The 12445-nt window shown below is 38.2% G+C and overlaps 3 protein-coding genes across 5 annotated transcripts; 2 read left to right on the forward strand and 1 right to left on the reverse strand.

Annotated features, from left to right (window-relative positions):
- Window positions 1–276: 276 nt before the first annotated feature.
- On the forward strand, window positions 277–2462 carry sprb (sepiapterin reductase b). Of its 2 annotated transcripts, none has more exons than XM_051422437.1 (4): window positions 277–468; window positions 544–772; window positions 934–1221; window positions 1873–2462. In XM_051422437.1, the coding sequence occupies exons 1-4, from the start codon at window positions 370–372 to the stop codon at window positions 2025–2027; spliced, it is 771 nt and encodes a 256-aa protein (XP_051278397.1). In that variant the 5' UTR covers window positions 277–369; the 3' UTR covers window positions 2028–2462. The 2 variants fall into 2 exon arrangements, with proteins under 2 accessions (XP_051278397.1, XP_051278398.1); XM_051422438.1 differs by having other exon boundaries at window positions 1036–1221.
- An 860-nt stretch (window positions 2463–3322) lies between these two features.
- Window positions 3323–10279, forward strand: smyd1b (SET and MYND domain containing 1b). Of its 2 annotated transcripts, XM_051423276.1 has the most exons (10): window positions 3323–3578; window positions 4363–4539; window positions 5004–5217; window positions 5905–6035; window positions 6237–6275; window positions 7265–7460; window positions 8399–8491; window positions 8602–8765; window positions 8883–9051; window positions 9525–10279. In XM_051423276.1, the coding sequence occupies exons 1-10, from the start codon at window positions 3457–3459 to the stop codon at window positions 9687–9689; spliced, it is 1470 nt and encodes a 489-aa protein (XP_051279236.1). In that variant the 5' UTR covers window positions 3323–3456; the 3' UTR covers window positions 9690–10279. The 2 variants fall into 2 exon arrangements, with proteins under 2 accessions (XP_051279236.1, XP_051279237.1); XM_051423277.1 differs by lacking the exon at window positions 6237–6275.
- Window positions 10280–11044: 765 nt separating this feature from the next.
- Window positions 11045–11974, reverse strand: LOC127376399 (fatty acid-binding protein, liver-type). Its single transcript, XM_051423279.1, has 4 exons — window positions 11813–11974; window positions 11475–11647; window positions 11232–11324; window positions 11045–11134 (listed from the first exon to the last, which is right to left on the reverse strand). The coding sequence occupies exons 1-4, from the start codon at window positions 11877–11879 to the stop codon at window positions 11084–11086; spliced, it is 384 nt and encodes a 127-aa protein (XP_051279239.1). The 5' UTR covers window positions 11880–11974; the 3' UTR covers window positions 11045–11083.
- Between the last annotated feature and the right edge of the window lie 471 nt (window positions 11975–12445).

Here is a 12445-nt window from a genome sequence, read left to right on the forward strand (position 1 = left end):
GTTCCTGATGATGCTAGTCAGAAAGCTATTTTGTATTTTAAAACGTTATAAATTATAAAACTTTAATTAAAAATACCAAATGGTTTTAAAAATACTTCTTTAAATCTAACACATTTTACTTATGTAACACACTCCAGATAAATGGTTGTTTAACTCTCCATTCTCTTGATTCTTGTTACACTGTGAAATATAAAACATGAGAAACATTAGTTCTGCTGACTCATGTGGTTATAAAAGTGGCTCAGTGTTCATCCTTCTTTAAAAGCAGCAGGCTCTTGTCCTCTCATTTCACATTAACTGCAATCCTCGTTTCAGACCCACTTTTTCACCTTTCTGTGATCATCTGATCATCAGAGAAAATTTGACAGGATGCAAGACATTTATTCTACAAACCCCAAGACTCTGGGCCGGGGCATCTGTATCATCACAGGAGCCTCCAGGGGATTCGGACGGGCGCTGGCACAAGAAGTAAGTGATCAACTTGTAGAAAAAAATAATATAAGATAAAAAGACAAGCAAACAAACAAATATCTTGTCATCCAGGTGTCCTACTTTTCGAAGCCTGGCTCTGTCCTCCTGCTGGTGGCTCGCTCGAACACTATGCTGCAAGAGTTGAAGGAAGAGCTGCAGAGTTTGACTAAGGACCAGCAGCTCATGGTTCACTGCATAGCTGTTGATCTGAGCACGAGAGAGGGTGTGCATGAAACAGTCAGGGTGGCAAGGCAGGAAGCTATAAATGAAATGGATCATGTGCTTCTTATCAACAATGCTGGTGAGTCTTAATCACAAAATCTATAACCAAGTAGCCTACTCAATGCTGATTTTGTATGCTGAACTCTCATGTCTTCATCTCATGTTAATAATGTTTCTTTGTTGTATTACCTTTCCACCTCCTTCCTCACACCAACCCATCCCTTCTCTCTCTGCTTCCAGCCTCTTTGGGTGACATTTCCCACTTTGCGAGTTTCACCAACCTTGATGAGGTGAATTCCTATCTGTCCCTCAACGTAAGCTCTGCTCTCGCACTGACTGCAGGAATACTGCAGGTATTTCCATGTAGACCGGGCCTGCGATGGAGCGTGGTGAATGTCTCGTCAGTGTTTGCAACGCAGGCCTTACCGTCCTGGGTACTGTACTGCACTGCCAAAGCAGCAAGAAAAATGATGTTCGGGGTGCTGGCTGAGGAGGAGCCAAATGTCAAAGTCCTCAGCTACTCTCCAGGTACATACAGCTTTATATATTGCCCATTGTTCTGACGTCCCATTATTCTGAAACCCATTATTTTGAAATACCAACACCGTTTGTTTTCTGAATAATGGGCTATTGGACAAATGGGCTTTCAATCCAATCAGACTATTGGGGTTTCAGAATAATGGGCCATTGGAACAATGGCATGTAACTGACTAGCAGTTTATTTACAGAAATATTTGTGTCATTGTAAAGCAATACTGTGACAAAAATCCTAAGACACAAGGTGTATTGAATATATGTATGCATTTTATAGATTTTTAACACGGATAATGAATAATAATCAAGATCACTTTAAATGTGCCAGTGTTGCCAAAATGCTCTGATGTTGTCCCATGGCCAAATGTTGGATTAGCCTTAAAAATGTACAGTGATGCTTGTGAATCAAATCTGGAATTGTACCTGTAATGGCCCCATACATGCACATGCAAACATAGAAACATAAAATATTGGTATTTCTCATAAAACAAATCACTTACCTGGAAGCCAGAACGCAGAACAAAAGAAACTGAGAGGATGTACTATATCTCCATATTTAACAATCGAGTATGCATGTAATATATTAGCACAAAAGGCAACATATGACTTTTTTAAAAACCCTCTAATCCTTCTGGTTTCCCTCAGGTCCTATGGACACAGATATGCAGGTTGATATTCGGAGATTAACAGGTTCCAATCACCATCTGTTACCCTGCCAGGAATCTGCAGCCAAACTGATGAAGCTGCTTCTGGACAACAATTTCCTGTCAGGGAAACACCTCGACTTCTTTGAAGTGTGATATTAATATGAGTCAGAATTTTTTTTAAACTTTAAAAAAAGTTAATTATTGCATCTGACTCTCTTGCTTATTTTAAGTAGAAAGAGTTAAGAACAAATATACATGAAGTAAAAACATACAGTAGCTAAACTTTAAATAAACCTCTTTTTTTTGAGAGAGCAACATGAGTTTCAGTTTTGTTACTTTCAGACAGGTTTGATAGTTTAAGTGACAAGATATTCAAGATATTTTGTTTCTCAGTGGACTAATAAATGTCTATGAGTCTTTATAAATCTCTGTCTGAAGGCCTCATTGCCTGTTATTTGTTATTTTGTTATCAAGGCAGATTTATTCATCAGAATTGTGTGTGTCGATTTTCATGTTTTGTGTTTTTTTATTTTTCTAAATGTAAGAATCAATTTGTAGCCCAATTAAATACATTTCAATTATTCCAAACCTGTTGCTTTTGCTATTTATTTCAGTTCTTCTGTTCATTGTACATTGTACTACATCATTGTACTACAAACAATCTATAAATGAAACTGCATTCATTTTTAAATATATGAATATGATTCTGTATCTGAAAGGATTTACGCTAATCTCTAATACTTGGTCTGTGAAACACTGTCAAACATGCCAAGCAGAAAAGGTGTGAATAAAAGTGTATGAGGGATGTTTAGTGTGTATATGCATTATGTATTTATGTTTGTCCATCCTTCTTTGTAGCACACTGTGGGGACCCAAATCTGGTGGCCCACTCATGTTGTGGGGTCTGACTTACCTTGTGGGGACCCAATGGTTTCCCTACAGTGTGTGAAAGTTATGATGTTCTGTTATGTCATAACTTATTTTGCATTCACAAAAAGAGAGAAAGTAAGTTAGAGAAAGCACCAGAAAAGGGTAGAGGCAGTGAGATAGATCAGCTCTGTTTCTGTCAAACTTCTCGCAGCTGTCCAGCGTCACCACAGACTACTGATAGACAGCAGCAACTGATGGCCAAAAATAACCCTTAGGGACCGGGCACCTACCAATTCATGGTTGGGAGTGGGGGAATTTCTGCCAGTTAACAGGACAAAAAGCAGTGACCACAACTTTAAATAAACCTCTTTGTTTTTGAGAGAGCAACATGAGTTTCAGTTGTGTTACTTTCAGACAGGTTTGATAGTTTAAGTGACAAGATATTCAAGATATTTTGTTTCTCAGTGGACTAATGAGACAATAACCACTAACCCATTTTTTTGTCTGGTGGTACAGTTCAAGAGATGGACGGCTATTTTAGTACCTCTGGTGTGGAATGTGCAGTTGTCACTGAAGAACACAGAGGGCACAGATTGGTCTACAAGTTCCTCAACTACCCTATCCCTGTATTTAGTTTCTCCCTACCACTGAAACACTCTTCATTCATCTGTTCTACCGCTCACCAGAAATCTCAGGAACCAGTGCAGCTACCATGGAGAACGTGGCAATATTTGACTCACCTGGAAAGGGGAGGGGTCTGAAGGCTACCAAGGAGTTTTGGGCAGGAGATGTAATTTTTTCTGAGCCCAGTCTCTCAGCTGTTGTGTTTGACAGGTACAGTAATGATGGAAATTGTGGATGTGGACACTCAGTGGCGGGGGGATGTGTTCAGATGTGATCATTATGGGGATATCTGGGCTGTTGAACAATATGTTTTCTGTCTTTTTTTCTAGATTTAGAATTTATCTACAATATTGTATGTTTTCCAGATATGGAAGACCATAGAGTTTGATTTTACTGTGGTCTGATAATAACAATGCTGTATTCTTACTATATGTTACTTTGTCATAACAACTGTGCCTTTGTTGCAGACAGCTCATCCTCATAAGACTAAATGACAATAACCTCATCTGGAACAATCAGAAGCAAAAGTCCCCCTGTTAAAACTGTAATTGTGAAAAATTTGATAGAACAAATGTGTATCTTTTGGATAATAATGACATTATGACATTTAAGGGATCTTTTGACAATATCTTGAAAATGACATACAGAAATTGTTCTGTATGGCAACATTACAGGGTGTAAAATCCAAGAAATTGTAGGGGTAATACTGAATATTTTAAAATGTGTTTTCAAATAACATGACAGGTCAGAATTGACTGCCTACTGTCTACTGTTTACAACAGACTAGCTCTTTCAAACAACTTCAATTCACTGATGAAAAGTGTGAGACTGTATGGGAACATTGAGTTGAGAATATTTTGTCATGATATGTGAAGGAAAGAATTAACTTAATGCACATTTGAAAGATTGTCTTTAAGATGGTCTCTTAGACTATTATATCTACAATATGCATGTGCTGTAATTTATGGATCGTAATATCTTTCTCCTTCTGCAGTCTAGCAGAGCGTATTTGCCACAGCTGTTTCCGCAGACAAGAGAAGCTACAGAGGTGCGGCCAGTGCAAATTTGCTCATTATTGTGACCGAACCTGCCAGCGGGCCGGCTGGGCTGAACACAAGCAAGAATGTGCTGCCATCAAAGCTTATGGCAAAGTACCGAATGAGAACATCCGGTAAGTAGAAGGAAATGGAAGTAGGGAGTGATAGAAAGGTGTTACATGATACTTGGTTTTAGATTCTTTTTGTTAATGAAACACACGTAAAGACTTTTAGTTTTTCTCTATATGGGGTGCTTTCTACAGTCCACTATTGGTAATCCATCCTACTAAATCAGAAAAAAAAGAGACTGGTTTGGTGCAGTCTGGATTTTCATGAATGTATAGAGCCACATTTAATCAAGTGAGTTACTAGGGAAATATTTTTTTTTTTATCTTGTATGTGTAATGTTTATTTCTAAGTTGCATCAGTTTTGTCTTCATTATTCTTAACACAAAAACACAGGCATGTATGTTCTGTAAATACAGACAGTTAGTGTCACTGTAAGTTCTTCAACTACTGTAAGTCCTGAGATAATGCGTATCAAATTTTCTTTTGACCCTTGAAGTCGTCTGTCTTCACTGTTCTTTTCTGTTGTCAGTTTGGTGGCCCGCATCATGTGGCGTCTTGACAAGGAGGGGAGCGTGGTGTCTGACATGCAGCTGACCTCACTGGAGGAACTGGAGGACCACATTGCTGACATGCAAGAGGATGAGCTGAAGGAGTTCAAAGTGGACATACACAACTTCCTTGACTATTGGCCACGTAACAGCAAGCAGCACACAATTGACGTCATCTCACATATGTTTGGAGTGGTGAGTTGCATGTGTTATGCCTTTGTTGGCCATCTCACATTTCCTATTGTGTGACTAAAACTGTGAAATCGGGGCATTTTTTCCACAGCGTAACTGGCATCAGACCAAAATGAATGTGTTCAGGCATCCCTGTCAACTCGTAAAATCAAATATTTTCATGTTTACCATCAGCAAAGCAAAACAAAGCTGTAAATACCAGTAGTTAACTTAGACATGAAGGAACATGCCTGAGTTTACGACACAGGTTTTGCCATTTACCTTACTAAACTTGATGAACAGCTGGCACACAGTGTACCAGGTTAATGATAAATGTTAAATAGTCACATTATTTATCTTTGAAATGTTGTGCTTAACAACATGTCCAGGCAGCTATAACAACAGTGGAGTTTATGGAACTTGCAGTGCAGATCATTTGAAGTGTTTACCAGTGAATAGTGACACCCTGGTGAACATGAAGTACTCAGGTGATATGTGAAAGGATATCTGATATATGATTTCGTAAGAACTGCCCAAATGAACCTTTAATCAACCTACCAAGGGTAGTGAATTTTAAGATCTACTGCCTCTGCTGTTCAAATTTTGGCAAACAAAACTTTCATACCCTGTTTTATCTTATCCGATTTGCCTTGTGACTATCTCTCTGAGATAGCTCTGTGTTCACATGAATATGCCCCCTCTTTCTCCTAGGTTAACTGTAACGGTTTTACTGTGAGTGACCAGAGGGGCCTTCAGGCAGTAGGAGTTGGACTTTTCCCAAATTTGTGTCTAGTGAATCATGACTGCTGGCCAAACTGCACGGTGATCCTCAACCATGGAAAGTGAGTAAAAAAAAACACAAATAAAAACTTTAGATAAACGTACTCTTCAGTGATGGTTTTAATGTGATTAAAAATGTAAAATGCTTGATGTTTTCTGAGTTTGTGTGTGTGTGTTTATGTGCTGTTATGTATTGTGTGATTATGTGTGTGTAAGTGTGTGTGTCAGGTATGGTGTAAAACTGCTTCCTGTTTGTCTTTCAGTCAATCGGCTGTGAATACTATGTTTCATTCTCAACGGAGGTGCGTTACCTCAACCTAAGCCCTTTTAAGTGTTATTTATTGGAGCACCATTGAGACTATAATATCAAAAGCTTTATCAACATTACACATAACTTCCATCCTCTCTCCTACTCCATCCATCGTAGAACATAAACGTCTTTGTAGTGCACTATAGGCTTGATGTGACTCTTCACACAAGTAAACATGCTAGTTGAATGCTCTAACCTTTATTGAGTATAACAAAAGGCTGCTATGGGTTTTTCTTTACATTTTTCTTTACCTGCCAAAATCTAATTTCTCAACCACACACATCTAACTGCTTGTCATGTCCACACAAAGTTTGGCTTACATGCTGCTGGATTTTCACTTTGTGTGTGTTTGTCCATGTATGATCGCACTGTGTGTCTGTCCACCATGCCAATACAGATTGATGTGTAAGAGTGTATTAGTAGCTTCTCTCATTTAACTTTCACTCATATTAGTTCACCTCTAACACCATGTAACACCAGGATAAAACATGACAGAAGCAATATTTCAGTGTAAGCATTCTTTTTTTTTTTTAAGTTAAATATCCATCATTATTTCACATTCAAGACTTTTATTACCTTTTTTGTTTTTACTACATGTGGATAGGTTTCTCACACATTTGTTAAACGTGGAAAGGAATCCCAAATTTACAAAGATCCAATTGGGAAAACTTAAATTAACTGAACAAATGAAATATCTACTAAAAATGGTCCTGACATGTATAAAATATTCTGCCACTTTATAGTTAACTTGTTAACATTTACATTAATAAAAGTGTTTCATTCACAAAATGAATGAATTAAATATTTGCTTAAGTGTGAAATTATCTCTTTGACATTCATTCATATCCACCCCTTCAATCCTTCGATTGAATGAACTGAAAGAAACACTTTGGAACGGGGTTTCACCATCAATCAAAAACTATAAATGAAAGATTAAATGAATTAGACAAGTCCACATTTAACTGTGTTTCTCCTCCTCAGGATTGAGCTGCGTTCTCTAGGCAAGATCGAAGAGGGAGAGGAGCTGACTGTCGCATATGTTGACTTTTTGAATTTGTCAGAAGAGAGACGAAGACTGCTGAAAACACAGTACTTCTTTGACTGCACATGCCATCACTGCAAGAACGGCATCAAAGATGACTTGAAGTTGGGGGGAAAGGAAGAAGAAGGAGTCAAGGTTCGTCTGTGCTGACTTCTGCTTTTCATGAAGCAAGAGAAAATATTTTGTACTGCACAAGGCAGAAAGGGCCAAACCCTCTCCCTACATGCACTACTGACATGGCTGATAAGGACAGACAGGAAACATGAGAAGCAGAGCCACAGTGACTATTTTAAGCAAAGATAACTCCCAACAGATTGCATGTGTGTACATTCGCACATGCATTATAGAAACAGTGATGTAGAGAAAATTAACATTTACTCAATAAGTGAAATGACTTCAAGGCCGTAAATATTTTTAAATGTTTTACAATACATCATTATATTATCGTATGTATTTTTGTTATATTATATAGTTTACATAAAAATTATGTACATTTTATATTTTAAATGTATCATTTTTAAAACCAATACCAAACTGATTACAATTTTTTTATTTAATACTCTGAGATGTGTAAATTAATGTATGAAACAACATAAAAAGTGAGATAATTCCATGGCCTTAAATGACACGGCTTGACATTATCTTAATCTGTGAAACTTGAGTCACTTCTATCTAGATGTACGTGTTGGTCAGAAGTTATAAAAAGAATGTGTCAGGGACTATCTGCAGAAAATTACATTACATTACATTACATTTATGGAGTTTATCACAATAGAAATCTGACAAATCTGAAAATTGTTACCATTTGGCTGTCTAATGATATCCATAATGACTAAGAATTGTATTTTAACCATATATCAGTGTAAATCTTTGTTTGTTGTTAGGAAAATAAACAAGTCTTGAACAAGGCCCCTTCAGCAGGTCAAAGGTCTTCTTAAGATTCTAATAAATCAGAAATAAGGTCTTTAAAAATAAACCGACTGTCATGGTGTTTTTCATTACCAGTGTGTTAATACTTGAATTTAAATTACCTCCTTAAAATTGTATCAATGTCTCCCATCTTGAACTCTCAGCCTTCAGAGGAGCAGGTGAAAGAGGCAACAGATTATTGCTTTCAAATGCTGGAGAAGATGGACAAAGCCCGGTTAAATGGTGACTACCACGAGGTATTGTATCAAAATGCCCAAGAAAGATGTTTTTCTAACCACGCAACAGACTTCAAGACTTGTTTTTTCCCTCCATCTTCTCTTTACGTTGTTGTTTTTTTTCTCTTCAGGTGGTAAAAATCTGTAAGGAATGCATAGAGAAAACAGAGCCGATTCTGGCTGACACACACATCTACCTTCTGAGGATGTGGAGCACATTAAGTGAGGTGCAAGCTTACCTGCAGTACTTTAATGATGCTGCAGACTACGCCCGCAAAATGGTGGATGGATACATGTGAGTACAAAGACACTGAGCCGTCTGTTGCACATCTAGCACATCATATTCTTTCCATTTCTTCAGTGTAAAAAACTGAATAAATACTGAAATAAACCAAACCTGTTTCCCTGGCAGGAAACTGTACCACCCAAACAATGCTGTTCTCGGGATGGCTGCTATGCGAGCAGGAGTGACACACTGGCAAGCTGGGCTGATAGAAGTTGGCCACGGGATGGTCTGCAAGGCCTATGCCATTCTCATGGTCACCCATGGCCCAACACATCCTATCACCAAAGACCTGGAGGTAAACACATCACAATCAGCATCTGCATATAAATCTGCATTTGGATGTGATTAAGTTTGTGGTTGGCTCTACTAAAATGTTATTTTAATTAATCTTATTTTTAATACAGTTCAAATGACTGATATTACCAATTCCATTAAAGCTATATCTATAATACATTTTATAATATCAGCTGTTTTTAGAAAAAAAAAACTCTTAAAACTCAATGTACTTGACCTGCTGAGCACCCAGTGGCAAAGTTAGAGACCAGCTGCTGAGCATTTAAAGGTCCAGTATGTGTTTTTAGGCACATTTCACAGCCACTTTACTTATTTTGATAGTTTTAATAATGTGTGGTATGGCCAATACATAAAGATTAGTATTCACATTTAAATACAGCTCTGGTACAAACTGGCCAGGTTACAAGCATTACTGTATACTATAGCTAATATTTTAAGGACAGTTTATTTCCCCTCCTTCTGATGTTTCCACAGGCGATGCGTATGCAGACAGAGATGGAGCTGAGAATGTTCAAGCAGAACGAGTATGTTTACCACAGTATGAGAGAGGCTGCTCTAAAGAACAGACCAATGACCATGATGCACGAACCCGGGTCTGTGGAGGAGGGAATCAAGAATCTCTTCCACCGTAGGAAGTAATCACAGGACTGCAGTCATTCAACGGTCAATAAACTCAGCCGAGTTCATTGACCTTATTGTTTAATGTACTGTGTGTTGGCGCAAGTCTACTCATTTAGTCACAATCTTCTTTTACACTTTTCATTAAAAAGATGTCACATTGAACTTAGGCATTTTGTTTTCAATAAACCTAGTGGAACTACAGATATGTCAAAGTTAGAGAAAAAAAAAAGTTTTAAACCATGCAATTCAAGCACTTGTACACCCGTTACTCATTGCGCCATCAGTACTTCAGCTGTGCTGTCAGGTAAAACATGTCCAATAAATTCACTTTAACCACATTAATGTTAACCGTTCTGGTTTAATGTAAGATTGCATAACTGTGCATATCAGGAGGTAATAAATTACTAGTCCTACTTTAATCCTGAATAAGGCAAATTGTTCCCTACAGACAATGAAATAAGATGCTCAGTTAGGTTTTATTTGAAATTCTGGTTTTGTAATTTGTTTTGAGTTGACAGTAAAATCAAAATGCCTTTAGTTTCTATTGGTGTAATGAACGTTGTTAAATTGTAGACTATTGTTTGAAAATATAAACCCTGTTTATTTAACTCATGGTTATTCATGCCTCTTTGTCTGCCATTTTCTCCTCAAGAAACTTAAGCCCCTTTAAAGTCCTCCCTACTCATGGTTGTTCACCTTAGCTCTTTTAAGGGCTTAGAGGCTTTATGAATCAAGTCTCTATCAGGAACTAGTTTTAGTGGCAAGGAGAAATTCTTGGAAAATTGTAATGGAACTTTGTATTGTGTCACCCCCCCCCCCAAAAAACCCTCTTAAGTATTGAAAGTCTGACCTTTCAATCAGTACAAGGTGGCCTAAAAGGGGTTTGGACCCAAAGCCACAAGAAACTGGAGTATCTGATAGTTGAAGAAATCCTGGGGGGGGAAACCTTTACAGCACTAATCCTCCAATTAACATTTGAGCTCACAACTCCCTCATACACTGCCCATTACACTTCCCTATAGAAAGTTGACACCCCCTGCTGTCCATTGGGTGGGTCTGCACCCACATTCATAACAGGTCAAGGCTCCAGCATAAAGCTTAAAGTCAGAACTGGCATTTTCACTCACACTGCAAAGGCTTTGCTTGGGGTAAGTCACATGAGCCAGTTGTAGGGGTGAGGAATTTCAGCTTTTGTACAGAACCAATTGATTTCAGCTGTTGCTCATTATGTAATCAGTCTTGCTCCCTGCAGCCTGGGGAACCCCCACCAAAAAACTGCAGCTGTAACTGCTATTGACCAGTTTACAATTTAAAATTACTTTCAAACTTAGTTTTACAGTCAGAGCCATTTCAGTCCAAAGATACACAGACAATTCTGCCATTTTACTTTTTATTATCCCAAGTGTAGACATTTACATGCGTTTGCTCGTCCTCTTGTATACAATGCCACTAAGAGTCATCGTCTGGGGAAAAAAATAAAAAATAAAGTGCATGAGAAATTTGACGTAAGGGTCTTGGAACACTGAATTAGAAAAGTTATGTAGCGGTTTGTGTACTCACATTGACAATTGTGTTCCCATCCACCATTTCTGTGACGGATTCAATTCCCTTCAGGGAGACCTTCAGCTTGTTGCCTTCACGCTGAACCACCGCCTGAAAGCAGAATGACATGAGTTTATTTATGGGCCAATTGCATAATTCTGACCCAGTGTGCAAGAGGATACAGGTACATTAGTGTTCAATTTGTGTAAAGTTGCTTGTCAGCGAGGCCTTTTATTTGGGTTAATTAAGGGTCCTGCTTACCTTGACCTTCTCTCCAGTAACTGTCTCTAGCTCTGCCTCCTTTCCAATGGTGAAGGTATTAATGAGGACCTTTGAGCCGGTAGTGACCGTCACTTTGAAGTTGTCCCCAGTCTCTTCAATCTCAGAGATGCTCTTGATGTCTTTGCCTTTCTGGATGAGTTCATCAGGAAGACCTAGAAACACAATAGTTAAGAAGCCATTGAGAAAAAGTGTTCAGTTCCTTCCTGACAGTTTTAAGTTTAGTACTATAGATTAATATCACTAGGCAAGCGAGACCTTGTGTGATTACAAAAACATCTCCAACAGCTGGCAGTCAAACAAATTTCATGAAATCTTACCAATAGCCTTCATAAAAGGCTCAAAGTTCTCCTGAGACTCCAGCTGGTACTTTCCAGTGAAAGACATGATGACAGGCAGTGAAGGTAAAGTGGGAAGTGGCTATCCACCTGTTTTATACTCTCAGACTCCAGCATGGCAATCATTAACTATAGGTGTCTCCCATTAAGGTAGCTCCAGCCCACTTCAGAGATGATCCACCACCGCAGATAAAGACAGACAGAGATAAAAAAAAAGATGTACAGGGTGACTAGACTAGAGTTAGGTAATGTAGAGGAGAAAATAGTAAATGTTGAAAGCCTTTGTCATTCACTAACATATGATGACAATGCATTAATTGCACCCCAAAAGCAGCTGACTGGACAGTGTCACTGTCAGGTTGCTGCTCTCTCGTTTTCTGTTCCTTCTTTCCATCCTTTATCCAACTATCTTTTGTTCTACATTACCTTTTACACATCGTTTGTCTTTTTCAATGCATCTATGTGAAAATAAAGTATAAGATGGACTTATACAGAGGCTGGAGATGTTTTTTTGCTGAATGTCATTGGAAAAATCTACGTTTTTGCCTGCAACCAGTGAGGGCATTTCAGAGGACACATTTATCCTAATTTAGTCTAAAACAGGAAAGCACAGAG

Source organism: Dicentrarchus labrax, unplaced genomic scaffold (assembly GCF_905237075.1).
Source record: "Dicentrarchus labrax unplaced genomic scaffold, dlabrax2021, whole genome shotgun sequence".
Classification (NCBI taxonomy): Eukaryota; Metazoa; Chordata; class Actinopteri; family Moronidae; genus Dicentrarchus; species Dicentrarchus labrax.